The sequence below is a fragment of the Silurus meridionalis genome, chromosome 6 (genome assembly GCF_014805685.1).
Source record: "Silurus meridionalis isolate SWU-2019-XX chromosome 6, ASM1480568v1, whole genome shotgun sequence".
Classification (NCBI taxonomy): domain Eukaryota; kingdom Metazoa; phylum Chordata; class Actinopteri; order Siluriformes; family Siluridae; genus Silurus; species Silurus meridionalis.
Genome location: NC_060889.1, coordinates 32,737,350 through 32,764,852, shown reverse-complemented (window position 1 = coordinate 32,764,852; position 27,503 = coordinate 32,737,350). Strand labels below are relative to the sequence as shown.

Below are 27,503 nucleotides of genomic sequence, written 5' to 3'. Positions count from 1 at the left end.
GTAAGACAGAGTACATGTGTGTGAATGAGAGGGAGGGCAGTGGAGGGTGCGGTTGCAGGAAAAGAGGTGAAGAAGGTGGAGGAGTTCAGGTACCTAGGGTCAACAGTGCAAAGTAATGGAGAGTGTGTTAGAGAAGTGAAGAAAAGAGTGCAGGCAGGGTGGAGTGGGTGGAGAAGAGTGATAGCAGGAGTGATTTGTGATAGAAGAGTATCTGTGAGAGTGAAAGGGAAAGTTTATAGGACTGTGGTGAGACCTGAGATGTTGTATGGTTTAGAGACAGTGGCATTAAATAAAAGACAGGAAGTGGAGCTGGAGGTAGCAGAGCTGAAGATGTTGAGATTTTCATTAAAAGTGATGACGATGGACAGGATTAGAGACAAATTTATTAGAGGGACAGCACATGTTGCGTGGACGAAGTGAGGCTTGATTGAGATGGCTTGGACATGTGCAGAGGTGGCACATGGGGTATATTGGTTGGAGAATGCTAAGGATGGAGCCACCAGGAAGGAGGCAAAGAGGAAGAGGTTTGTGGATGTGATGAGCGAAGACAGTAGGGCACCAACCAGTTTTTAGTGTTGGAATTGTTTGATGGTTTGACAGAGGGAGGAAATTATCAAAATTAGTCAAAAATTACACGCGGGCCGTGACAGTGTGAAGTAACGACCAGGAAGTATAAAACACACATGAAGTGAAGCAGTGTGGCATAGAGATGCAATGTCTCCTTCCCTTAGGGTACAAGGTACAAGGAACCCTGACCGGCGTGCAAGATAGGAGGTGGTGGGTTGAGGTTGGTCTGCTGGTTGGAGTGTGTAGTGATGGTCTTGGAGATGGTCACATTATCAATGCTCTTCCTGATGTAGCTGGCCACTGATGATATGTACTCCTCCAAGTTGATTAAATCGCCGTTGGTTGCAGCGCAGTCAGTGCACTCAAAACAGTTCTAAAGTGCAGAGGTGGCTCCTGCTGGCCAGGTTTTCACCTGTTTCAGAATCAGTCTTTATGCTGGAATTAGTATAACAGAGATGTGGTCTAAGTAGCAGAGATTGGGGCCATGCTCCACACGATATGTGCTGGGGATGTTTACACAAAAACCAAATGTAATTCAATTTATTGTCCAGGGAGCAGACGTTTGAAAGTTGAATGGACAGGGAGAGCCGGCTGCCTAAAGTTAGCCTTTAGCCTAGCACAGACACCCGCCCACTTTCTACGCTTTTGCTTCTTCCAGCAGCACTTTCAACGTCCCACTCTTCCGGCCACCGGCATCAGGCGACACCGAGGGCTGGGGGCCAGGTCTTAGTGGCCAAAGTTGCAGCAAGCCAGGGTCATGAAGGTTATTGATCAAATAAAATCAAATTTTATTTGCCACATAAACATACATACAGGGTACGACATGCAGTGAAATACTTTTTCGACTGTCTGGCATGAGGGGATAAAATGGGGTGAAAAAAATAAAACAAAGAAAAAGAAGGCAGATAAATAAGAATAAAAACTATATAAAAATAAGAATATATAAAAAATGCTTATGGCAGTGAGCAGTTAAACAGTAAACAACAGTAAACAATTTAAGCATGGTTTTTGATTGTCCATAAAGTGTCCGTGTGTGGTATGGTGCGGTGTAAAGTGTCCATAAGTGTCCGTGTGCGGAATGGTGTGGTATAAAAATATAGAATGTAAAGTGCACTGTGCTGTGCGAGTCCAGTGTCTAAAGTGTCCGAAAAGTGAGATGTGCAGGGAAAAAAAGTCTGATGATGCAGAGAGTGGGAGAGTTTTTTTAGATCCTGGGCGTCTCCTGGTTTAAACTCCGAATGGCCTGCGGGAAGAAGCTCCTCCTCATTCTCTCTGTGTTTGCTTTCAGGGAGCGGAAGCATTTCCCTGAATGCAACAAAGAAAAGAGTCCATTGTTGGGATGGCTGAGGTCCTTCACAATCTTCCTGGCTCTGGTCCGGCACCATGTGCTGTAGATGTCCTGCAGGTTAGGGAGCTCGGTGTGGATGATACGTTCAGATGAACGCACCACCCTCTGGAGGGCTCGTCTGTCCTGCATGGTGCTGTTCCCGAACCAGGAAGTGATGCTATCCGTCAGAACGCTCTCAATGGTGCAGGTGTAGAAAATCTTTAGCATCTCGGATGGTACAGACGCTGCCAGGTTTCTTCACCAGGGTGTTGATGTGACAGGACCAAGACAGGTCCTGTGTGATGTGAACACCTAGGTACTGGAAACTGTCCACTCTCTCCACTGGGGTCCTGCTGATGTTTAGCAGTTGGTATGACCGCCCCTGCTTCGTGCTGAAGTCCACGATCAACTCCTTAGTCTTGCTGACGTTCAGGAGAAGGTTGTTCTCCTGGCACCATCTCTCCAGGTTTTTTACCTCCTGTAGGTAGGCCATCTCATCATTGTTGGAGATCAGGCCCACCACAACAGTGTCGTCAGAAAACTTGATGGTGGTGGAGTTGGAAGTGGCCACACAGTCATATGTGTACAGTGAGTACAGCAGAGGGCTCAGAACACAACCCTGGGGAGCTCCAGTGCTGAGAGTGAAGGTGGATGAAGTGTGAGATGTTGGGAAGTTAGAGATCCATTGGCACAGCAGCAGGCTGAGTCCCAGGACCTCCAACTTAGAGGTGAGTGTTGAGGGAATTATAGTGTTAAATGCTGAACTGTAGTCCACAAACAGCATCTTTGTATAATTCCCATTTCTTTGGTCCAGGTGGCTCGTTGTAGTGTGGAGGAGATGTGAAATGGCGTCCTCAATGGAACGGTTCTGACGGTACGCGAACTGTAGTGGGTCCAGTGTGTCTGGTAGTGATGCAGTGATGAAGTCTCTGACCAGTATTTCAAAGCACTTTATCACTACTGAGGTCAAGACTACAGGGCGGTAGTCGTTAAGGCAGGCGGGCTGGGGTTTCTTCGGGACAGGAACAATAGTGGACTGTTTGAAACATGAGGGGACCACAGACTGTTCCAGTGAGAGTTTGAATATCTCAGTGAACACCTGTGCTAGCTGGTCAGCCCAGGCTTTCAGAACCTGACCTGTGATGCCATCTGGTCCTGCTGACCTGATATTTACTCTCTTTTGAATGCCCTCCTGAATGTCATGCTCTGAGATGGTCAACGTGTTTACCATTCTGGCTCTCTCAGCGTGCATGGTTGTGCCGCTAGCGCTGCTAGCGTGGTTAGCTGCAGCCTCGAAACGAGCAGTAAAGGTGTTTAGCTCGTCAGCCAGAGAAGCGTCCGCATTCACCATTCTAGAAGATGGTATTCTATAGTCCGTTATTGTTCTTAGTCCCTGCTATAGGCTCCTAGAACCACCTTGTTGGAACTTTGACTCTAGTTTCCTCCCGTAGCGCCGCTTTGCATCCTTCACCGCTCTGCGAACACTATAAGACGCAGCCTTGTATTCATCCATGTCCCTGGTGACAAACCCCATGTTGTAGGCAATGGAGCGGGATCTCAGAGCATCGCGAATGGTTTTATCCACCCACGGCTTCTGGTTGGGAAACGTTCTAATGGTGTTTTTTTGCACCGTATCATCCGCTAGTTTCCCGATGAATCCCAAAACCGCTTCCGTAAACATGTTGACACCATCAGAGCTGCGCCTGAACATGTCCCAGTCTGCGTCATCCAAAGCGTCCTGCAGAGCAGCCACCGATTGGTCAGTCCAGCACGCGACCTCCCTCTGAACCGGAGCTTCCTGTTTCAGCCTTTGTTTGTAAACAGGCATGAGGAAGATGGCGGCATGGTCCGATTTCCAAATGGTGGATGTGATTGTGCCTTGTAGCTGTTCTTGAATGGTGTGTAGCAGTGGTCCAGTGTCCTTTCACCCCTGGTGGGGCAGGTGATGTGCTAATAGAAGTTTGGTAGTGCGTGCTTGAGGTTGCCACTGTTGAAATCTCCTACCACAATGAGCGCAGTGTCCCATTGCTGTGTTTGGTGAAGAGTTAGTATCTTGTGCAAATCCCATACTGCAGTGTCCGTGTCCGCTTGAGGTGGTATATAAACGGCACTGACTATAACCGAGCTGAATCCCTGATGCATGATTTATTATCATGGTCAGAGCTACCTGCCGTACCCTTTTGTTCAGTTTATTGTGGTAATGAACCTTGCTTCCCTCAGGTGTTCCACCAGGCATCGGTCCATAGCTATTGAAATCCGAGACCTGGCGAAGCTTTCGCAAATCATTACACAGTCTGAGGCTAACATCTGGCTCTGGTCCCACCATGATGACTGGATCAGGGGCTGGAAGACTACTCACTGATTTTTTTACTGCAGCATTTTGCTGGAATTTGGTGCTCTTGACAATCTCCACGGAGGATTCGTCGATGATTAGTGCAGAATGGTTGCTCTGTGCTCTCCTAAAGTCAACAACTATCTCTTTCATTTTGTCGACGTTCAGAGGCAGGTTGTTTGCTCCACCCCAGGCTGTTATCTGTTGCACCTCCTCTTTGTATGCTGACTCACCGTTCTTGCTTATGAGACCCACCACAGTCGTGTCATCTGGGAACTTGATGTGATTTGAGCTGTGCATTGCTACACAGTCGTAAGTCAGCAGAGTGAACAGCAGTGGACTGAGCACACAGACCTGAGGTGCACCAGTGCTCAGTGTGGTGCTGCCAGAGATGCTGGGATTTGCCAGTAGGAGAGATGTGGAGCTGCCCAGCTCGGGCTAGATTTTAGCCTAGCACTAGCCCCTGCTCGCTTTCTCTGTGCTCCACTTCCTCACGCAGCGCTTTTGATTCCTCCTCCTCCGCCGATGTCTGGAGGCCTGGTTTTTAAAGCACGCCGAGGTCCCGTAGCTTCTGCTGCAGATCATTGTATATTGTCTTATTGGGGGTATTTCTGAGTTCCTGGAGTGTTCGGCGGTGGTACACAGTGACACCGGTTGCTCCGATGTCCATATATTGCGTAAGACGGCTACAAACTAAAAACTATTTCGGGTCCGGAGCGGCCGCTGCAAGCTACTGCCGCACCACGATCCCAGCACCACCACCATCCTAGCTCCTGGCTTCCAGGCTGGAACTCCTTTGGAGGTGCTGAGTGGTTTTAAGTACATTGTTGAGCAGCCTGTGCCTCCTCCATTTGTTGCAGGATAAGGGGTCCTACACAGTCTATGCAATTCTGCATCTCCAAAACATACAGTAATCAATTAGGAACCTGAACAGGCATGGTTGTTCGCTTGTAGTGTTTCTTTTGCTGCACAAAGGACATATGGGAGGAGGAGATTCCAGTTTCTTTCCTAATCGTCCACAACCCATTGCAGCATTAGAGATCTAGTCACTTGGGCGGTACCTATATGAGTATGCTCCACCCAATTGGCAGCCTGTTGCAGCAGCTCCCTTTAAGTTTGTACTCATTTAATTTATTTTATAGTGTTCCAGCACTTTTTTCTTTTCTTTTTGAGTGTATGTGTAATCGTAAACTGCACAATAGACATCAACAAATTCACAGAGTTTGCTCTACTTTTACTGCTCTTTTGGACTTTGTTCACAGTCGCGTCTGGAAACTCTGTTCACAGCCACAGTCCTATTGTTTACACCATGGATCAGCTGTTAGCATTCCACAACACGGTGATGCTACTACAGGAAAAAACAGATATTCTTCTTTTCTTATCTTATTTTATCTTATCTTATCTTATCTTATCTTATCTTATCTTATCTTATCTTATCTTATCTTAACGGTGTTGCATTATCTGTCAGCAGATTCTTGATGATCCTCACATGACTGGAAAGGAACATCAGTTTCCATGCAGTGCTCTTTGACCTGGCCTTCAGGAGGGGAACTGCTGGGGTACCGTGTGGCGTAGTCCACAATAACGAGTATATGGACATGTCTCCGTGCAGATTTTGGGACCGGCCCCACCACATCCATGCCGATACTTGGGATGTGATCGTTAGTGGTATGACGGGGGCAGATTTGTTGAGGAACATTTGTTGGCACTGGGGGCATCACTGGTAAAAGATCCTATCTTCTGATTCCATGCCTGGCCAGTGAAATCTATCCCTTACCGCGAGTGAGTGCATGTGGGCCAGGTGAATTTACAGTTATATTTTTGATTATGTGACCACCAAAAGATCACAGGTTTGGCCTCATTGGTCTGTGTGGAAATACATGGACTCTGGCCATAAGAAACTCCTGTATGTCTCCATGTATGCACATTACTGGGCCATTTTGCCATTTTGGTGCCATGTGCCATAGCTGACAGCTTGGGGCTGGAGGTTTCCATATACAAGACAAGACATAGACAAGAGTCTAGGTGGCATGTGAAGCAGATGAGTGGTCTTTCTAGACAGGCACACTCTAGAGCCTCTACCATCTCCTAAGAGCTCTTTGGATCTTGCATACCCACTGTTCTTCTTCCCTAACAGGGTAGTGCTCTCAAGAATTTTTTAATCACCACCCTCTTGGTGAATTCTGTGGCCTTTTTCTCAGCTGGAGCCACCTTTCAGTGGTCCACAGCAGGTCTTCCATTAGAGCTCTCAGCATGCTTTCCTCCTTTAGGATGTTGAAATACGTTGCATCTTCAGGCTTCAGAGCAGGCTGTAATATGCTACCTGGGCTTCCCTCACAAGGAAGAAGCGTTTCATTAAAATGTGAAAGAACGCTTCTGTGTTATCACTCATCATTATTTTGGCATGGAGCCCTCTTGCAATCTCCCAGGTAATCGCATGTCGCTGGAGGTTGGTCTCCAGGAGATGTTTTAAGACCTGATCCATGGTGTGGGTTAGGGAGAGAATTTTTCCTGCATGTGTTCCTAAAGCATGCTTCTCCACCAGTGTAGCATCTCAATTCAAGTCAAGTCAAGAAGCTTTTATTGTCATTTCAACCATATATATGTGACACAGTACACAGTGAAATGAAACAACGTTCCTCCAGGACCCTGGTGCTACAATAAACAATATAAAGCTACATCACAGAAAACACAGAGTTAAGGACAAGTAAGTGTCCTCACCAAAAAAAGTGCATCATGTGCAACCTGGTGCAAACGGTGCAGACAGACAGTGCAAAGACAATATAAGACCGTGCAAGACAACACAAGACAGTGTAGGACAAATACACAAAACACAAAATAGTGCCACCAGTAAAACTGTTGTATATTACACAGTACGGTGTGTAAAAGAGAACATGTAATTAAACAAAATGTAAACAAAATGTTGTGCAAAAAAACAACAGCGGCAGTCAAACAGATGTGCAAAACCAGCATGTAAACAGTTTGTAGTAATGAAGTGATATAATATGGGTGGTACTGAAGACATGGATGTGTGCAGTACGTACAAGTGTGTGTTTGAGTCCGGGTTGTACTCATCAGTCACAGTTTTGTGTGTGTGTGTGTGTGTGTGTGTGTGTGTGTGTGTGTGTGAGTTTCAGTTCAGTTCTGTGTTAAGAAGCCTGATGGCTTGAGGAAGAATCTGTTACACAGTCTAGATGTGACCACCAGAATGCTTTGAAACCGCTTCCCTGATGGCAGGAGGGTGAAGTGTGTGTGTGAGGGGTGTGTGTGGTCGTCCACAATGCTGTTGGCTTTGCGGATGCAGCGTGTGGTGTAAATGTCCATGATGGAGGGGAGAAAGACTCCAATGATCTTCTGAGCTGTCCTCACTATCCTCTGTAGGGTCTTGCAATACAAGACGGTGCAGTTCCCAAACCAGGCAGTGATGCAGCTGTTCAAGAAGCTCTCAATTGTCTCTCTGTAGAACGTCATTGTAGAAACATTCTTGCTGATGAGACCACCATGATTGTGTCATTGGCGGACTTGAGAGTGTGATTTGAGCTGTACATAGCTACACAGTCATAAGTCAGCAGAGTGAACAGCAGTGGACTGGGTACACAGCCCTGAGGTGCCCCAGTGCTCAGTGTGGTGGTGCTGGAGATGCTGTTTCCGATCCCGGACTGACTGAGGTCTCCCAGCCAGGAAGTCCAGGATCCAGTTACAGAGAGAGGTGTTCAGGCCCAGCAGGCTCAGCTTCTAAATCAGGTGCTGAGGGATGATTGTTTTGAATGCTGAGCTGAAGTCTATAAACAGCATTCGTACATATAAATCCTTGTTGTCCAGGTCAGGGCCAGATGAAGGGTCGTGGAGATGCATCGTCCATTGAGCAATATGGACGATACGTGAACAGCATGGGGTCCAGTGAAAGTGGTAGCTGGGTCTTGATGTGACTTATGTCGAGCCTCTCGAAGCACATTATCATGCTGGGTGTGAGCGCAAGCGAATGATAGTCATTGAGGCAGGAGACAGTAGACTTCTTCGGCACGGGAACGATGGCCGTCGTCTTGAGGAAGGTAGGAACAATGGTGCTGCTCAGGGAGATGTTAAAGATGTTGGTGAACAACAAATATGTTGTCTATATCCGATGCAGAGAAGCTCGTCCATGCGTTCATGACCTCCAGAATAGACTACTGTAATGCATTACTAGGTGGATGTCCTGCGTCAATAATTAACAAGCTTCAGTTAGTTTAGAATGCAGCAGCAAGAGTTCTTACTAGGTCAAGAAAATATAACCATATAACCTCAATCTTATCGTCTCTACACTGGCTTCCTGTTAAGTTTCGAATAGACAACAAACTACTGCTACTCACTTATAAAGCACTAAATGGTTTACCTCCATGTATCTCTCCAGTCTTTTAACATGCTACAAACCGTCACGCTCCCTGAGATCTCAAAACTCCGGACTTCTAGTAGTTCCTAAAATAGCAAAGTCCACTAAAGGTGGTAGAGCATTCTCACATTTAGCTCCTAAACTCTGGAATAGTCTTCCTGACAGTGTTCGGGGCTCAGACACACACTCCCAGTTTAAGTGCAAATTAAAGACGTATCTTTTTAGCGAGTTCTACACATAACAAACGTCTCACATCATAACCTTGTGCTCCAGAACATCTGATCACATGCACATTATCAACTTGTGCTGTTAATATTATGAACAGCAGCTACGCTAATTGCTCTCCACTGCTTTTCTTTCTCTCCCCATCCCGAGGCTTCCTGAGGTTTGGCCAGCTCCAGTCACCTCCCACCTCATGAAGATTATGGACTTTAAAGAAGTAGATGCCAAACTCGCAAACATCCTGAACCCTCTAGAGACGTACCAGTGCCAGTTGGATCCCACTACATGTGTGAAGCTGTTGCTGGATCTGTGATGATCACAAATGTTGAGCTCAGTAGCTCCTACTTTTATACCAAAGACTGTAGAAAGAACATTTACTTATAATCTTATACTCCAGTACTCATGTTAGTTCTCACTCTCCAGTGTTCTGTATTGTTGAAAGATTTATGATCAAACTCTTGATGTCACCCAAATGAGGATGGGTTCCCCTTTTGAGTCTGGTTCCTCTCAAGGTTTCTTTCTCATAACATCTAAGGGAGTGTAGGGGCTAAACCTTTACTTGAAGCCCGCGGTGATTGCTAGACTGGGCACTTTATTGACGCGCATTTGTTGTCCATACATATGAAGAGAAATTCGGATTTATTCACGATTGATTCTTTATTCTCACCATATTGTTGCAATAATCCATAAAGGTACACATATATCCACAAATAAGGTACAAAACACACAATAGTTGCCGAGGTTACCCAATGTAACACACGTTCAGTGATCTCTTCAAAGTGTTCAAAAAGTGATGTGTGCTCCCCCTCCGTCAAGCAACACCTGATACCCACATGAGCGTTCCTACCTATATTACGTGAACCTAGGTAGGTTAGAGTGACACCTATTGTCCCAATTAAAACAAACAATAAAAACATGAAACCAGATGGCTCCCACAGGGAGTTTTTCCTTGCCACAGTCGCCATGGCTGCTCATCAGGGATAAATGCACATCATTCACCTTGACTGTTGTTTTCTGTAAAGCTGCTTTGAGACAATGTCTGTTGTGAAAAGCGCTATAGAAATAAACTTGACTTGTCTCGACTTGACTTGATCTTTGGTATATACCGGGATTGCGGCTTGTGCTTTTGTTGGTGTTCTCTCCTTTTCAGCATTAAATATTCCATTTGCACTTCCAGGTTTGTCCTCTCTCTGCATGAGAATCTGCCTGTGGCAGATCGCTAGAGAGCTGGCCTCTCACTCTGATGACCCTGGTTTGAGCCCCGGTCACAACGACTGGAACCAAACTCCTTGTGTGTGTCAACATACTTGGCCAATAAACCTGATTCTGATAAGAGATGATCTAAAACATCAATGTAGTAATGAAACATGGTTTGGTTAATATTAATCATGGTGTTAATAATACAATGGAAGACCTGAAGCAAATCAGAGAATTCTTTATAGATGGAATGGTAAAGAAGCCAGATGTTATTTGTATTCAGGAGACCTGGTTTAGATCTAACCAAGATTTTGTGATAAAGGGATATGTGGCTGTTGGGATAGAAGTGAAGATGATGGGGAGGAGTGCTACATTTATTAAGCAGGAGATTTCATATAGTATTGCAGGCAATCACTGAGGTAGATTGATGTTATACTAATTGAGTCTGTTAGAGGTGAAGAGTGTATCGCATATACAGACAGAAAAACTACAGTGAATAAATTGGAAGTCATACAAACCCAAGCCCTTAGAATATGTAGTGGGGATTTTCAGACTTCATCTCTAGTAATGTTGCAAGTAGAGATGAATAAGATACCATTACATTTAAGGAACAACTATTGGCAACCAAATATTGGGTAATATTAAGTGCTTTATACGTCAGTAGTAATATTTTATAATCAGTGTGAGATAGAATTGGGAGCAGTGTAGATGATTAAAACAGGAGTGATGTGGTCATATTTTCTAGATCTAGTGAGGACTCTTGCTGCTGCATTCTGAACTAATAAGGCTTATTTCTGCACTTACTCCAACACCCAGACAGTAAAGCGTTACAGTAGTCTAATCTAGATGTTACAAAAACATCTACTAGTTTTTCTGCATCCTGTAACGACATCATATTTCTAATTTTAGCAATATTTCTAAGGTGAAAGAAGGAGATCCTGGTGATATTATTCACGTGAGACTAAAAGAAAAGACTCGGGTCAATAATCACACCAAGGTCTTTGACAGCCGTACATGCTGAAACAGAAACACCATCCAGAGATGCTACGTAATCGGAAAGTTTACTTCTAGCTGCATGTGGTCCTAGTAAAAGTACTTCTGTCTTATCTGAGTTGAGCAGAAGAAAGTTATTAAGCATCCACTGTCTAATGTCCTTTACACACTCCTCAACATTGTTAAGCTGATCTCTCTCATCTGGCTTTGCTGAAATATACAGCTGTGTGTCATCAGCATAGCAATGGAAGCGAATCCCATGTTTATGTATAATTTCACCCAGAGGCAGCATATATAAAGAGAAAAGCAGTGGGCCTAAGACAGATCCTTGAGGAACACCAAACTTTACCTCATAGAGTGTGGAGAACTCACCATTTACATCCACAAACTGATAGCGATCAGTCAAATAAGACCTGAGCCAAGAGAGCTGTTCCTTTATTCCAACAACGTTCTCAAGTCCAGCAAGCAGGAGATTATGATCAATGGTGTCAAAAGCTGCACTAAGGTCGAGCAAAACCAACAGCGAGATGAAGCCTTGGTCTGAAGCTAAAAACAGGTCATTAGTTATTTTAACTAGAGCAGTTTCTGTGCTATGATGGGGCCTAAAACCTGACTGAAATTCTTCAAAGATATTGTTCTCTTGCAGGTAGGAACATAACTGTGCAGCGACAATCTTTTCTAAAATCTTAGACATAAATGGGAGATTTGAAATTGGTCTGTAATTTGATAACGTGTTTGGATCCAGATTAGGTTTTTAATGAGGGGCTTAATAACTGCTAACTTGAGGGATTTAGGGACGTGACCTAAAGATAGTGAGGAGTTAATAATATTTAGAAGAGGCTCACCAGTTGTATATAACACTTCCTTCAGTAATTTAGTAGGAATTGGATCTAACTGACATGTTGTCGATTTAGCTTTGGCAATAACATTATACAGCTCTTCCTGTCCTATACATGTAAAACAGTGGAGTTGTGGAGTTGAAGGTAACACTGTCTCAGGAGATGCTGTAAGAGGTTGAACTGCCACAATTGTTTTTCTAATGTTATCTATTTTTCAGTGAAGAAAATCATAAAGTCCTCACTACTAAACTGTGATGGAACACAATTTTCAGAGCCCTGATTTGTAGTTAGTTTAGCTACTGTACTGAAAAGGAACCTGGGATTGTTTTGTTGTTTTCTATAAGTTTGCTCAGGTGTTCAGCTCTAGCAGCTTTTAGCGCCTGTCTGTAGCTGAGCATACTGTCTTTATCTGTGATTCTAAATACCTCCAATTTAGTTTTCCTCCATTTTCTCTCCAGATTACGTGCTGTTCTCTTGAGGGCATGTGTATGACTATTATACCAAGATGCAGGTGCTTGGTCTCTAACCTTTTTTAACCGGATGGGGCAACGGTGTCTAATGTGCTAGTGAGGATAAGGTCTATGTTCTTAGTTATCTCATCAAGATTAATAGTAGTTATGGGTTTAGTGAGAAATTGAGATAAATCAGGCAGGTTATTTATGAATCTGTCCTTAGTGGTTGGAACAATAGTCCTACCAGGTCGATAACGTGGTGCAACACGGCTAATCTGCTCTACCGGTAGTGTGTACAGTATGAGGTAATGGTCTGTGATGTCATCACTCTGAGGTAAAATATCTATATCAGTGACGTCTGCTCCGTGGGATATTATTAAGTCTAGTGTGTGGTTAAAGCGATGAGTTGGTCTGGTGACGTTTTGTTTAACCCCAAAAGAGTTTAATAAGTCAACAAATGATAATCCTAGAGCATCGTTTACATCATCTACATGAATATTAAAATCTCCTACAAGCAGCACTTTATCAAAATTGATCAAGAGATCTGATAGAAAACAAGCAAACTCTTGAAGAAAATCAGCGTAGGGTCCTGGGGGTCTGTACACGGTGACCAGAGCGAGTTTACTATGTATGTCTGAAAGTACAACTTTAAGAACGAGCACTTCAAATGATTTAAAGCTGAATCCTAACATCTGACTAACATTAAGAGAAGCAGTATAAATGGTTCCTACACCCCCACGACCAGTCTGACGGGCTCATGCTTATAAACATATCCTGACGGTGTCGACTCGTTTAGACCCATATAATCACCTGGTTTAATCCAGGTCTCAGTGAGACAGAGTGCATCGAGATTATTCTCTGTGATCATCTCATTTATAATCAGTGCTTTGGGTGCAAGTGATCTAATGTTTAAAAGACCAAACTTTAAAACTTTTTGGTGTTTGTTTATCTGGCATTTTCAGTTTTAACTTCAATGAGATTGTTTCTGGATCTTGTGTATTTACTTCTTGGTTTTGCTACACGAGGAATAGATACGGTTTCTATAAACTGGGCTGTGTGTGAACTTGTAACTATTTGGTCTGTTGTATGCGTGTTCTCATTGTCGAAGATTTCCTGATGTCTTACCAGTCAGATGGTGTGAAGTATCCTAGAGATGTTATCTGATAGCACTGCTGCTCCAACTCTGCTGGGGTGCAGGCCATCAGGGCGGAAGAACCTAGGACGCTCCCAGAAACAGTTCCAGTTATTAACAAAGAGAAGTTTATGTTCTCGACACCATGACTGTAACCATTCATTTAGAGCTAAAGTCTACTAAACTTCTCAGCCCCTCGCTGGTAAGTGGGAAGAGGTCCTGACACTATGATCCTCGTTGTGGGTGATGTGCTGCGTACCGTCTCCACCAGGATCCTGAAATCCTCTTTAATACCTCCGTTTGTCTCAGCCTGGTGTCGTTCGTTCCGGCATGAAGAACAACCGCTCCGAAGTTCTCCTTCAGGACCGCGGGTACCTGCGCAGCGACATCAAGAACACGAGCACCAGGAAAACAGCGAGTGTGCACCTTACCTTTAGCTCCGGTAGCGCGGACATGCCGGACGATGGAATCTCCGAGAATCACAGTGTCGCGTTCCGTCTCGCGGAGAGGCGGCGGTTCTCGGTCGAGATCTCGAAGGCCTGTAGTGGTGGCGGGGAGACGTCCTCGACCGGGCTTTGCTTGTCTCTTCCGCTGCTGCCGCATCCAGGGTCCATGTTGCACCTTTGCCGGAGTTGTAGGTGCGCTTGGTCTGGGCAGAGAAACACGCGGAGTTGAGGTGCTGGGAGCGTTAGGTTCCACCCGGAATTTACCTGGGACGGCGCGTCCGCCGGGATGTTTCCAGCGCCGCTTTCCGCTCTCGCAGCCGGGCATGCTTTTCATGCAGCTCGCGAATCTGTTTCTCCAAAACCTCCATCTCCAACGCCACCGTTTGCAAATCGAACGAGTCCTCACCTGTGCTCAAAGTCAGACACACAGCCGGCATAGTGCTTATAATCACGAACAGATTTCGGATACACAAATAAGATAAAGTGAGAGAAGATATAGTGGTAGTCGAGTTTAACTGACTACAGGCACAAGTCAGGAAGACAAACAATTTAGGATTATTAAAAGAGAAAAACACAAACAAATGAATATAAACACGAATACAAACACGGAACTCGCGGCAAACAAGTCAAACACAGGAAGCCATATATAGCTATAGACATAAAGCGAAAAGTAGTGGGCCTAAGGCAGATCCTTGAGGAACACCAAACTTTACCTCAGAGAGTGTGGTAAACTCATCAACACACATTTACATCAACAAACTGATAGCGATCAGTCAAATAAGACCTGAGCCAAGAGAGCTGTTCCCTTTATTCCAACAACGTTCTCAAGTCCAGCAAGCAGGAGATTATGATCAATGGTGTGAAAAGCTGCACTGAGGTCGAGCAAAACAAGTAAAGAGACAAAACCCTGATCAGAGGCCAATAACAGTCATTTACCACCTTAACTAGCGCCGTCTCTGTGCTATGATGAGGCCAAAATCCTGACTGATACATTTCATAAACGTTGTTCCTCAGTAGATGTGAGCAGAACTGCTGTGCTACAACCTTTTCTAGAATCTTGGAGATAAAGAGGAGGTTTGATCTTGGACTGTAGTTGGACAGCTGTCAGGTTTCTTAATTAGAGGGTTGATAACTGCAGTTGAAAACCGCAAGGATTTAGGTACAAAACCAGTGCTAATGGAAGAGTTTATTATTTTAAAACAGGTTTAATTCCCTCTGGAATGATCTGTTTGAGAAAACTTATAGGCGAGGGATTGAAAATTACATTATCCGTCTGGATTTCTTGCCTGATGTTTTAAACTTTATCAAAAAGTTGATGAAATCATTACTACCTATTGATGGTGTGCATGTGAGTGCAGTGCTTTTATTCCCTGTAAATTTTGCTACCGTGCTGAATAAAAATCTAGGAATCTTCTAATCTTTTTTATGAGGGTGAAGAAATATGCTGATCAGCAGCACCAAGAGATTTTCTAGAACTCAGGAAATTCTCCTTCCATGCTATTTGAAATACTGTTCATTTTGTTTGACGCCATTTACGTTCTAATTTTCGAGTGGTCTGTTTTAAGGTGCGTGTATGATCATTATACCACTGTGCTAATTTTTCTCCTGATCATTTTGGTCTTAAGGGGAGCTACATCATCTAGAGTATAATGTAACGTTGATTCTAGGTATTCAGTGGCCCAGTCGAGCTCTGCGTGGTCTGACGGAGATCTATTTTATACCGTAATTTTTTGAAGATTATTAATAAAACGCGCTGCTGTAGCTGACGTGAAAGTACGCTTAACACGATAACGTGGTGAGGTAGAAATGCAATGACTGAGGCAAATTTTAAACGAGATGAGATAATGGTCTGAAATAGCTTCAGACTGTGGAATTATGACTAAGTATTTTTTTTTTTTTATTCAAATGTTAACAACAAATCGAGAGTGTGTCCACCACTATGAGTGGGTCCTATAACATTCTGATTAATTCCAACTGAATCTAGAATGGACACAACTGCTGCTCTTAAGGAGTCTTCCTGATTATCAAAATGAATATTAAAGTCACCAACAATTAATGCTTTGTCTAAAGAAGTAGCTAGATTTGTGATGAAATCTGCAAGTTCTATGAGAAAATCAGAGTAGGGCCCTGGGGGTCTATAAATAATAATTAGTGGAATTGACTGACTGGATCTGCTTTCGGACACTGAATATTTTATGTTGGTGTAAAGAACTTCAAATGTTTTACATTTGTGTTTAGTCTTTTGTGTGACGCTCAGATTATTATTATAAATAGCTGTGACTCCGCCTCCTCTGCCATTTAGACGGGGTTGGTGTATGTAACTATACCCAGGAAGACTCGCTTCATTTAATGCTACATATTCATTCGGTTTAATCCACGGTTCTGTCAAACACATTATATTAAACTCCTGGTCGGTAATAATTTCATTTATAGTCAGCGCTTTTGGCGTGAGAGATCAAATATTCAGCATTTCGATCTTTAGATCAGAGGTGCTGCTGTGCGTTCAGTCCTATTTAATTTAATGTTAATCAGGTTACTTAAACAGACTTTCTGATAATTCCTATATTTTGGTTTTGCTCGGGGGACAGACACAGTCTCAATATGGTTGATCCTGAGTGACGACTCTGTGCAGCTAGCAGACGGTTGGTTTAGCCTGTCTGTCTGCTCCCTGGCCTTGGCTCTGGACAGTCACTTGTTAACTAGTACTGTTCTGAGACTATGACCTATACTACAAGAAATGAGAGCAGCACCTTCCCGGGTGGGATGGATACCGTCCCACCCTAACAGACCAGCCTTGCCCTCAAAATTGCTCCAATTATTTATAAAGCCCACATTATTTTTGGAGCACCACTCGGACATCCAGCAGTTCAGCAACCATAATCTGCTGTAGTCTACATCGCCACATCGCATTGGGATGGGGCCAGAGCATGTTACTGCATCTGACATTGCCTTTGCTAATTTACACACCTCTATAATATTACTCTTAGTAACCTCTGACTGTCGAAGGCGTATATCATTAGCTCCTGTGTGAAAAACTTAGAGAACCTGTGCTTTCCTAAGAATCTAAGCTGACCTGCTATGTCCAGCGCCCTGGCTCCCGGTATACACATAACCTGTGCTGCTGGTGCCCCTAAAGGTCTAGCTAATTTCACGTGCCTCACAATGGAGTCTCCTAAAACCAGAGCTCTTTCAAAGAGCAAACTAGCTTACACTTCTCACTAACAACGGAGATTATCGCTAACAACGGAGAAAGACTGACTAAACATGTCACACTTCACACACTGAATGAACTGGATGTTTGCCATAGCAGAGAAATTACATACCTTAATGTGATTACTGTAGTTTGTGTTCGTAGTTCTGGTGGGAATGTCCTCCACTCACTGCTTTCCAACCCTCAAGCAGGGAATAAAGTGCACCTCCGAAAGCAAAAAGAGACGAAACGGAGCCAACGGAAAGTAAAGGAGGCAGAAAATCAAAACGATATTTTGATATTTTAAAGCAATGAGAGAGAGAAAAAACTAACTGTAAAAATTTTAACGCAGATCAGAACAAAAACAACAACAGGAAACATGGGATTGGAGGGGAAAGGAATTAAGTTTAACATTTATGTTGCCAGGCAGACCACTTTGGCAGCCTAGTTTGGACCCAAGATATAAAATAGCCTATTTAAAAAATAGAGAGGATGGGCTTATGTGAAGTATTTTGTGCTCATTTGATTTAGGACTATAATGGGTATGTGGAGATCTACACAGATGGGTCTAAGGATCTTCAGTATGGGCAAACTGCAGCTGTATTATTAGTACCAAAGATCTGAATCAATGTACAGAGTAGACTGTCTGATCACGTATCTGTATTTAGAGTGGAGCCTATGGGTATCTGGGTGGCATTACAGCAGGTAGAAAAAATAGAGCAGATGAAGTCCTAAAGAGTCTGTAAACGTTTAAATCATAATCAATGATAAGTCAGAGAGGTAAAATGTACATAGGTGCAGCACATGTAGGACTTAAAGAAAATGAAATAGTGGATGGTTTTGGTAAAACAATCATTAAAAAAGATGTTAAAATATCAATCCTCAAAAAATAAAGCAGAAGCTAAAACAAAGGAATGTTGGGAGAGGGAGGACCACTGGAAGGAATTGAAGAGAACAAATAATTTTTCACTAGATTAAAGATTAAACACTGTGCATTAAATAAGTACTTACATATTATAGTTAAAGGAACTGCTAGGAAATACACCAAATAAAACGAGTACACATTTATTTAGCTTCCTAAAGGACACTGGTCTAGCAAACAAGAGAGTTTAGATTTTTGGAAATAATTAATATGATAAGGGGAGGAGGGAGGAGGAGAGTCTCCCTTCCATATAGATAGAGATTTTAATTTTCTCCTGCTCCCGTGAAAATATTTATTATTCCCCCCCGAGCAAAAGCCTGCATTTAAAATGTAAAATAGTTTCATTTTCAATGCACTAACTGCTTCTTCCTGCTACTCTGCTTTTTTTTTCCACCTGCTTCCCTTTTAAATTAACAAACGTTTCATTTTATTTCAGTTTGCTTTTTTGTGTAAATGATGAACATGGACATGAACAAGGAACTTTTAGAACACCAACTGAAACTATTTCTTCTAAAAACAGGCCAAAGTTTTGTTGTGTTGTTTGTTCCTTTCTTTAATAACGCAGTGATATCTGGAGCACTCAGTGATTCTCCTGTCCTGCGCTACAGACGTTGTGTCTCGCTGTGATCTAATAGTTACCGAACCACACGAGAGTTCACTTCAGACCTTCTGCCTGTACATTCTTTTAGTTTAGTTCAGTTGCTATAGTTGCTTTACATAATAGTTACATTACTAGATACATAAGTTTATTGACTTTCAGTAATTTATTCTTTTTTTTATATTTTAAAGTCCATTTAAGAAGAAAGAGAAGAAGGAAAGAAAGAAGAAGAAATAGAAGGAGAAGAAAAAGAGGAAGAGGAAGAAAGATAAGGAGAATTGGAAGAAGAAGAAAAATGAAAAGGAGAAGAAGAAGAGGAAGAAGAAGAATGGGAAGGAGAAGAAGAAGAGGAAGAGAAAGAATGATAAGGAGAAGTGGAAGAAGAAGAAAAATGAAAAGGAGAAGAAAAGAGGAAGAAGAAGAATGGGAAGGAGAAGAAGAAGAGGAAGAGAAAGAATGATAAGGAGAAGTGGAAGAAGAAGAAAAATGAAAAGGAGAAGTGGAAGAAGAAGGAGAATGGGATGGAGAAGAGGAACAAGAAGGGAAAATATGAAGAAAGAGAAGGAGAAGAAGAATGGGAAGGAGAAGAAGAAGAGGAAGAAGAAGGAGAAGAAAAACCGGAAACAGAATAATATGACTCAGCCGGAAGTCGGCTCTTGTTCGGCACAAAGAATCGGCTCTTAGATCCGGCTCGTTGGTGAACGACACATCACTAGAACATTAAAAGCTCGTCGATTTGGTGAGTTTCTGATCCACATTATAACCCACACACATCTTCCACACTCTTACACTTTCACCTGTACCTCACATCACTTTATCTCTTCATCCCGAGCTGCACTTTTCATCTCCTCACCATGAAGAGTTTCTGTACAAAACCCCATAGGAAAAAGTTCTGAAATTCATTATACACAAATACAGCGTTCTGCTTTATTACTATTTACTACACACACACACACACACACACACACACACACACACACACACACAGATGTGATTATTATTCATGTAGTGAACTGTATCAGGTTAAAGAACATAACTGTTCCTGACAACTTTCACTTTCAGTTTAATGCGTTTTTCCGCTGTGATAAAAAAAAAAAAGAGTTAAATTATTTATTTAATTTGATGGTTATTCTTATTATCAGTAACAGTAGTAAGTTTGGTAGTTATTTTCTTTTGATGAAAGTTTTATACATTTATATTTGGCAAATAAATACATGTTAATCACTCATAATAATAAACATTAATAATAATAATTGTATTTGTATGTGTGTGTATGTGTTTCTGGATGTGGCTAATTAGGGGTGTGTGTGTGTGTGTGTGTGTGTGTGTGTGTGTGTGTGTGTGTGTGTGTGTGTTGGGGGTTCTGTCTCTAGTCTAAATGCTGGTGTTGGTTCTGAAGTTCCTGTTTTTCTGGATGTGGTTAAATAGGGCTGTGTGTGAGTGTGTGAGTGTGTGAGTGTGTGAGTGTGTGTGTGTGTGTGTGTGTTGGTTGGTGTGAGAGATATTGTGTTGTTAATGACTCCCTGTTCTCACCTGTGCAGTGCTGCTGGTGCTGTTGTGTCTCAGACATGGAGTCCTGCAGGGTTCCTCACCATGTCCTGCTTTCATTCACCCTCATCTTCATCTTCATCTCTATCCCAGGTGAGTGTGATTTCAGTCTCCCTGCTCACACGGAGCTCAGCTCGTTCCTCTTACAGTCTCCAAACCTCCATTCAACCTGTTTCAGGATTCATTTCATTTACTTTCTCAGGATTTACTCCAGAGTTCAGGAGCTCAAAGTGTGAACATTCTTACTGCAGTGCATCTGATACGTTTAATGTTCCTCCATGCTGCAGGTCACATGTGCATCAGTTTTAGTTTAGAAACACAAAGATGTCTAGAGGAAGGATTTGGCCACTGAAGCACTTGGACCACCCTTTATCAGGTCATCCTGTAGGAGTCCTGTGGTCACACAGGGTTTGTGTTGTTGTCCTGAGTAAGTTGGTACGGGGTTTGGGTTAAAGTTCAGGCTACATTCCATGGCCAGGCAGGTTTTCAGCTGTTCTATAAGTTTTAAACTTCCTTATAATGTCCTCAGTGATTTCTCTTGGAATGTTACTTCTTTTTTTTAAATCTTCCTATACCCTAGACTACTCAATCTACATTTTAACAAAAAATCTAATTGAGCTTTATAGCTTTGTTTAAATAAACACTGGTTTACAATAGAAAGATTTTTGTTATCAGAGTTTGACATGATTACCAAAAACACTTCCTATTTTTCTCATTTTATTGATAATGAAAAGTGTTTTTAATTGATAACTATATTAGAAACCACATCACATATTAATCAGTCTTAGTCTCAGTGCACCACTTTGCTGTTTACCACAAAATAAATCACACTTATTTAAATCATATTTGAGGGCATATGCAGAATCTTCTTCTCCCATTAGGAGTCTCCACAGTGGATCATCGGTCTCCACACCCCTGTCCTCTACATCTGCCTCTTTCACACCAACGACCTGCATGTCTTCCCTCACCACATCCATAAACTTCCTCCTTGGTCTTCCTCTTTTCCTCCTACCTGGTGGCTCCATCCTCAGCATTCTCCTACTGATATACCCCATGTCCCTCCTCTGCACATGTCCAAACCATGTCTCCAAAACATCCTACATGCGCTGTTCCTCTAATAAACTCATTTCTAATCCTGTCCATCGTTGTCACTCCCAACGAACATCTCAACATCTTCAGCTCTGCTACCTCCAGCTCCACCTCCTGTCTTTTACTCAATGCCACTGTCTCTAATCCATACAACATCTCAGGTCTCACCACAGTCCTATAAACTTTCCCTTTCACTCTCACAGATACTCTTCTATCACAAATCACTCCTGCTATCACTCTTCTCCACCCACTCCACCCTGCCTGCATTCTTTTCTTCACTTCTCTAACACACTCTCCATTACTTTACACTGTTGAGCCCAGGTACCTGAACTCCTCCACCTTCTCCACCTCTTCTCCCTGTAACCCCACCCCTCCACTGCTCTCCCTCTTATTCACACACATGTACTCTGTCTTACTCCTACTCACTTTCATTCCTCTTCTCTCCAGCGTGTACCTCCACCTCTCCAGGCTCTTCTCAACCTGCCTCTACTCTCACCACTAATCACAATATCATCCACAAACATCATAGTCCATGGAGACTCCTGTCTGATCTCATCCATCAACCTGTCCATCACCACTGCAAACAGGAAAGGGCTCAGAGCCGATCCTTGATGCAGTTCCACCTTCACCCTGAACCAGTCTGTCATTTCTACTGCACACTGCTGTCACACTGTCCTCATACATGTCCTGCACCACCCTCACATACTTCTCTGACACTCCTGACTTCCTCATACAATTCCACAACTCCTCTCTTCACCCTGTCATCCTCATAATTGCTGCTCTCACTTCCTCCTTACTAATCCTATCCACTTCCTGCTTCAGCATCTCCACACCATCCAACCTTCTCTTTCTCTCATTTTCCTCATTCATCAGCTGCTCAAAATACTCCCTCCATCTTCTCAACACACTCTCCTCACTAGTCAACACATTTTCCTCTCCATCCTTTATTGCTCTAACTTGCAGCACATCCTTACCAGCTCGGTCCCTCTGCCTGGACAATCACTACAAATCATTTTCTCCTTCCTTAGTGTCCAACTTCTCCTACAGCTCCTCATATGCCTTTTCCTTGGCTTTCACCACATCCCTCTTTACCTGCTGCTGCATCTCCTTGTACTCCTGCCTACTTTTCTCATCACTCTGTCGATCCCAATTCTGTTTCTCCAACCTCTTTCTCCTTATGCTCTCCTGCACTTCCTCATTCCACCACCACGTCTCTTTGTCTTCCTTTCTATTTCCAGATGTTACACCAAGTACCTTTCTAGCTGTTTCCCTCATCACTTCTGCAGTAGTTCCACAATCATCCAGCACCTCTTCACCACCACCGAGCTCCTGTCTGACCTCTTCCTGAACCTCACACTACAGTCTTCCTCCTTCAGTTTTCACCATCTTATTCTTCTTTCAGTCCTCACTCTCCTCCTCTTCTTCTTCGCCTCCAAAACCATCCTACAGACCACCATCCGATGCTGTCTAGCTACACTGTCCCCTGCCAACACCTTACAGTCTCCAATCTCCTTCAGGTTGCATCTCCTGCATAGAACATAGTCCACCTGTGTGCACCTTCCTCCACTCTTATCGTCACCCTATGATCCTCCTTCTTCTTAAAATACGTGTTCACCACTGCCATTTCCATCCTTTTAGCAAAATCTACCACCATCTGCCCTTCCACATTCCTCTCCTTAAAACCATACCTACCATCACCTCCTCATCACCTCTGTTCCCTTCACCTACATGCCCATTAAAGTCTGCCCCAATCACCAATTGTTCTTTTCTAGGTTCACCATCTACCACTTCATCTAATTCACTCCAGAATATTTCCTTCTCCTCATTTTACAACCCACTTGTGGAGCATAGGCACTGATGACATTTATCATCATTCCTTCAACTTCCAGCTTCACGATCATCACCCTATCAGAAACTCTCTTCACCTCCACTACACTCTTACTGTACTCTTCCTTCAGAATCCCCCCTACACCATTTCTCTTTCCATCCACACCATGATAGAACAGTTTAAACACCTCCAATGTTCCTGCTCTTACTCCCTTTCCACTTGGTCTCCTGAACACACAACATCTCTACCTTTCTCCTCTCCATCATATCAGCTCCCTCTCTCCCTTTAACCGTCATAGTACCAACATTTAAAGTACCAACCTGAACCTCCACTCTCCTCCACTTCTCCTTTCCCTGCCGTCTCTGTAGACATGTTCCTCCTCTCCTTACAGAAGTCCCAAGAGGCCTTATTTTTTCCTGCTTTTTTTCTCGTGATCACAGCTTAATTTTCTTGTGATCCCAATGTAATTGTACCGAAAAAAATCTTGTATATCAGAGTGTGGGTTGGCATCATGATGGTGCTGCTTGTATTATGCCAAATACACAGAAAAGTGAATTACTGATCACAAAGAAATGGAGTAGTGATCACAAGAACACAACACAAGAAACACAAAATTAATATGCATGGCCTTTTTTATGACTTCAGATGAGTCCATCTGAGAGGAAAAAAATTTGGCATGCACGCAATAAGCCATCTAAGCAGTGCACTGCCCACACACTGCCCCTATTGTCAAAAACTCAGAACTACAGCTGGCACTCTTAATGTACTTTTACTAATAAAACGAGGAATTGTATTTTTTTTTTATAATTAGGGCATCACAATACCTTTCTAATACCAGTATTTTGTGCAACATTATCATGTATAGATTTATATTTTATTTTGTTTCTTTGATTCTCTCTTCAGTACCTGGATCAGCTGATAATACTGTACTGGTGAAGTTAAATCAGCCTGCAGTTCTGCCTTGTGTACGGAGATGTTCTGGTGAAGCCAAATGGAGTCTGTTTAGTAATAAAGATGTAGTGGCTCGGTGTGATCAGACGTCCTGCAACTCATCAGATGGATATAAAATGTCTCATGATCAGTACCTGAAAGGAGATCTGACCCTCACCATCACTGCAGCTGATTACAGTAAGAGGAACATCTACATGTGTGTGTGTGATGGTGATGACATTGATGATTTTCGTCTCAGAATTAAGAGTAAGTATCTTTACTTTATCTCCTCTATAGCTTATAAACTCTCACTGATTCAGCTTTAATGTGTTATAACACTATTTAATGTGTTATCTTGTGTGTCTCCTCAGTCATAACATCTTCACTTGAAATAAAAACTGGTGAAGATCTGCAGCTGGAGTTACACGTATCAGATAGAGTGGAGGTGACCTATAGGAGTAAAGATTCAGTAGATGGTGAACAGATCTGCAGTGTGGAGAGAAGATCACTGACCTGTACAGATAAATACACACCGAGAACATCACTCACTAACACACTTCTTACTCTGAGAGGAATAAATGTAGCTGATGGAGGAGATTACAGCGTCCAGGACTCAGTGAATAAAGAAGATCTTCATATTTACTCAGTATCAGTGAGAGGTACGTATTCAGAGTGATTTGTGTAGAAACTTCTGGGAAACATTGAGAACAGTTTTGTGTGTGAAAGTGTGATCACTGCAAACAGTCTGATTCTGGCATCTGATAATGACTTGAATGAAATCAGGTCACATGACCATTTATCATTCAGTTCTAATCAGAAACTGTGTGAAATAGGGTTAGGGTATTTGGGGTTGTTTATGGTACAGTATCAGAGGCTTCTAGAAGATCAGCAGCAGTGTTCTTTGTTCTACACAGTGTTTATATACACATGTATTTTATATATAAATGTGTTGCATATGTTATTATATCAACGTACATTGTAATTATTGTGAGATTGTGATAATATCTCTAAAGGTACAGTGATGCTGTCAGTGTTCAGTGTGTCAGCTCTGCTCCCTACTGAAAGGGACGAGTTATAGAGTTTGATAGACACTGCTAGGATGCTAGGAAAGATCTCCTGTGGCGTTTTGTGATTGTCTTTGATGATCTCTGTCTACGGCTGAATGTGCTGCAGTAGGACTCCAGTGTCACATGTAGGGGTGTGACACGTTATCAAGGATACTGAGAAGTTTCCTCAGCATTCTCCTCTCAGACACCTCAACCAGCCACTCCAACTCCGTTCTTATGACAGGGTCTGCTTTCCTAATAAGCTTGTTGAGTCTGTTGGCATCGGCTGTCTTCACCATGCTACCCCAGCACACTACAGCGTAGAAGATGGTGCTGGCTACCACCGAGTGTTAGAACATCTGCAGCATGGTTCTGCAGAAATTAACGGATCTGAGGCTGCTTTTATACAGTGCTCACTGTTTTTGGTCCATTCCAGCTTGTTGTCTATGTGGACACCCAGGTTCTTATAGTTGTCCACAATGTCCACCTCAGTGCCCATGATGTTGATTGCTCTTAAGGTCATCCTCGGCTTCCTAAATCCACCACTAGCTCTTTTGTCTTTGAGACACTGAGGTTCAGGTGATTTCATTCACACCACTCTACAAAGCTGTCCACCATACTGCAGGTCTCCTGCCCTCTCCTAATACAGCCTTCAACAGAAGAGTCTTCAAAGAACTTCTGCAGATAGCAGGACTGTGAGCAGTGTCTCAAGTCTGATGTGTAGAGTGTAAACAGTAAGGGAGACAGGACTGTCCCCTGAGGTGCCCCGTTGCTGCTCACTATAATTTTTGAGATGGTGTTCTGCAGCTGCACCTACTGTGGACATGTGAGGTAGGTGATAATGCAGGTCACCAGAGGAGCATCCACTCTCATGTTCAGTAGCTTATCACTGAGCAGTGCTGTGTTTCCTTGGATGTTTGTTTTTTGATAACATGAACCAGGAATTTGGTTTTGCACAGAATAAAAAAAAATATTTTAATTTTTTATTTCAGCTTTATTTTTATTTCATCTTTCTAACACTATTTTAGATCTTTTACTATTTTAGCTGAATGTATTTGGTGAAGAGAAACACACCCTGAATTTATTCCACTTTAATAAACTTTATAATCCTACAGTCTAACCTGGAACTAACATGGACATTACTGTGTGTGTGTGTGTGTGTGTGTGTGTGTGTGTGTACAGGTCACAGCTCAGGTGTTATGAGGGCTTCCACAGTGTGGATGATTGTCCTGCTGCTGCTGCTTGTGGTTGGTGCAGTGTAAAAGAATTCAGTTCCTCTAAAGGAACCCTGTAAGTATCAGAACCATGCAGCACTGTGACATCAGACATCACATGACTGTTCTGTAATCAGAATCAAATCCACAGCACATCCTCCTGATTAGACTCCACTCAGACACTGCATGGACACTTCCACCAGAGAAACATCATCATCTATAAATAACAGAATATTTCCACATGTTCTTCAGTGATGTCTCTGAGATGCTGTACTACTGATCACCGAGACGAGGAAATGTACAAAATCTGTTTGGTGTCTAATAATGTACAATCTTACTGGCACCTTCACTATCACTCAATGCATGTGTATTAGGAGTCTTTCATCTTTCTGAAATGTGGTGTATGTTTCATGAACTATGTAGTGTTCTATCTCTTGTCCTGTATGTTTCTGTGTCTGTGTTTGTCTCTGTTATTAACTCATACAGCTGCATGTGATCCTTCATCCTGGGCAAATGTCTGATGAATATGTTTATGTTCATTATATTTCATCTGTCTTGATATATTGCAATATTGTACCTTGTACAGCGTCCTTGAGCTTGGGAAAGGCGCTATATAAATTAAACTTATTATTATTATTATTATTATTATTATTAAGAACAAATCATCATCTGAAAATCACCACAGCATCAGGACAACACTCGAGTGTCTTACTTGTTCCGTCCTAAACGAGAAGTGAAATCCAGATGTTGATCAGACCCCATGCAGTCCACAGATACAATCAAAGTGTACATGTCCATACATGAAGTTCTGTGTAATAGACATGTTTGGTTTGATTTATCTGCATCTGTGGACTGCATGAGCTGTTAAAAACATCTGGTAAAATGATTGTCAGTAGCACATTTAGAAATATCATTACTGTTGAATCCTTACAGGCTGTTCCCCGCTGTGTGTCTGTCGATGGGTCACTTATCAGTGACATTTACAGATACATGTCAAATAAATGATCATTTTAAACCCATGATGAGTTTTTATAAGAGATACAGTATTATACTATATTAGTTTCTGTTTAGCATCGTTTATAAACACACTCTACATCATTCACAACTAAAAGTAGCCTGTAAGGAGATCTTTCATATTTCACCCAGTTTTTACTCTGCAGTTTTAAATATGTAGATTTTTGTGTAGAGCTGAGCAACATTTACAATCATGAAGATGAAAAGTCTTACTGGTCAGGAAGGAGATCCTCTGCTGGAGGAGTCTC

At 42.7% G+C, this 27,503-nt stretch overlaps 1 protein-coding gene and 1 long non-coding RNA gene across 2 annotated transcripts in view; both read left to right on the top strand.

Moving 5' to 3' along the window:
* Positions 1-27,260, top strand: part of LOC124387572 — a 37,302-nt gene extending 10,042 nt beyond the window's left edge. Inside the window, exons 4-6 of the mRNA XM_046851980.1 lie at positions 23,955-24,248; positions 24,353-24,640; positions 26,210-27,260. Coding sequence (XP_046707936.1) covers positions 23,955-24,248; positions 24,353-24,640; positions 26,210-26,289 — 662 coding nt within the window. The 3' untranslated portion in view covers positions 26,290-27,260. The remainder of the gene's footprint in view (positions 1-23,954; positions 24,249-24,352; positions 24,641-26,209) is intronic.
* On the top strand, positions 19,106-20,392 carry LOC124387173. Its single transcript, XR_006926107.1, has 3 exons — positions 19,106-19,325; positions 20,128-20,227; positions 20,337-20,392. It is a non-coding gene; the product is annotated as an uncharacterized LOC124387173 (long non-coding RNA).
* Positions 27,261-27,503: the final 243 nt, after the last annotated feature.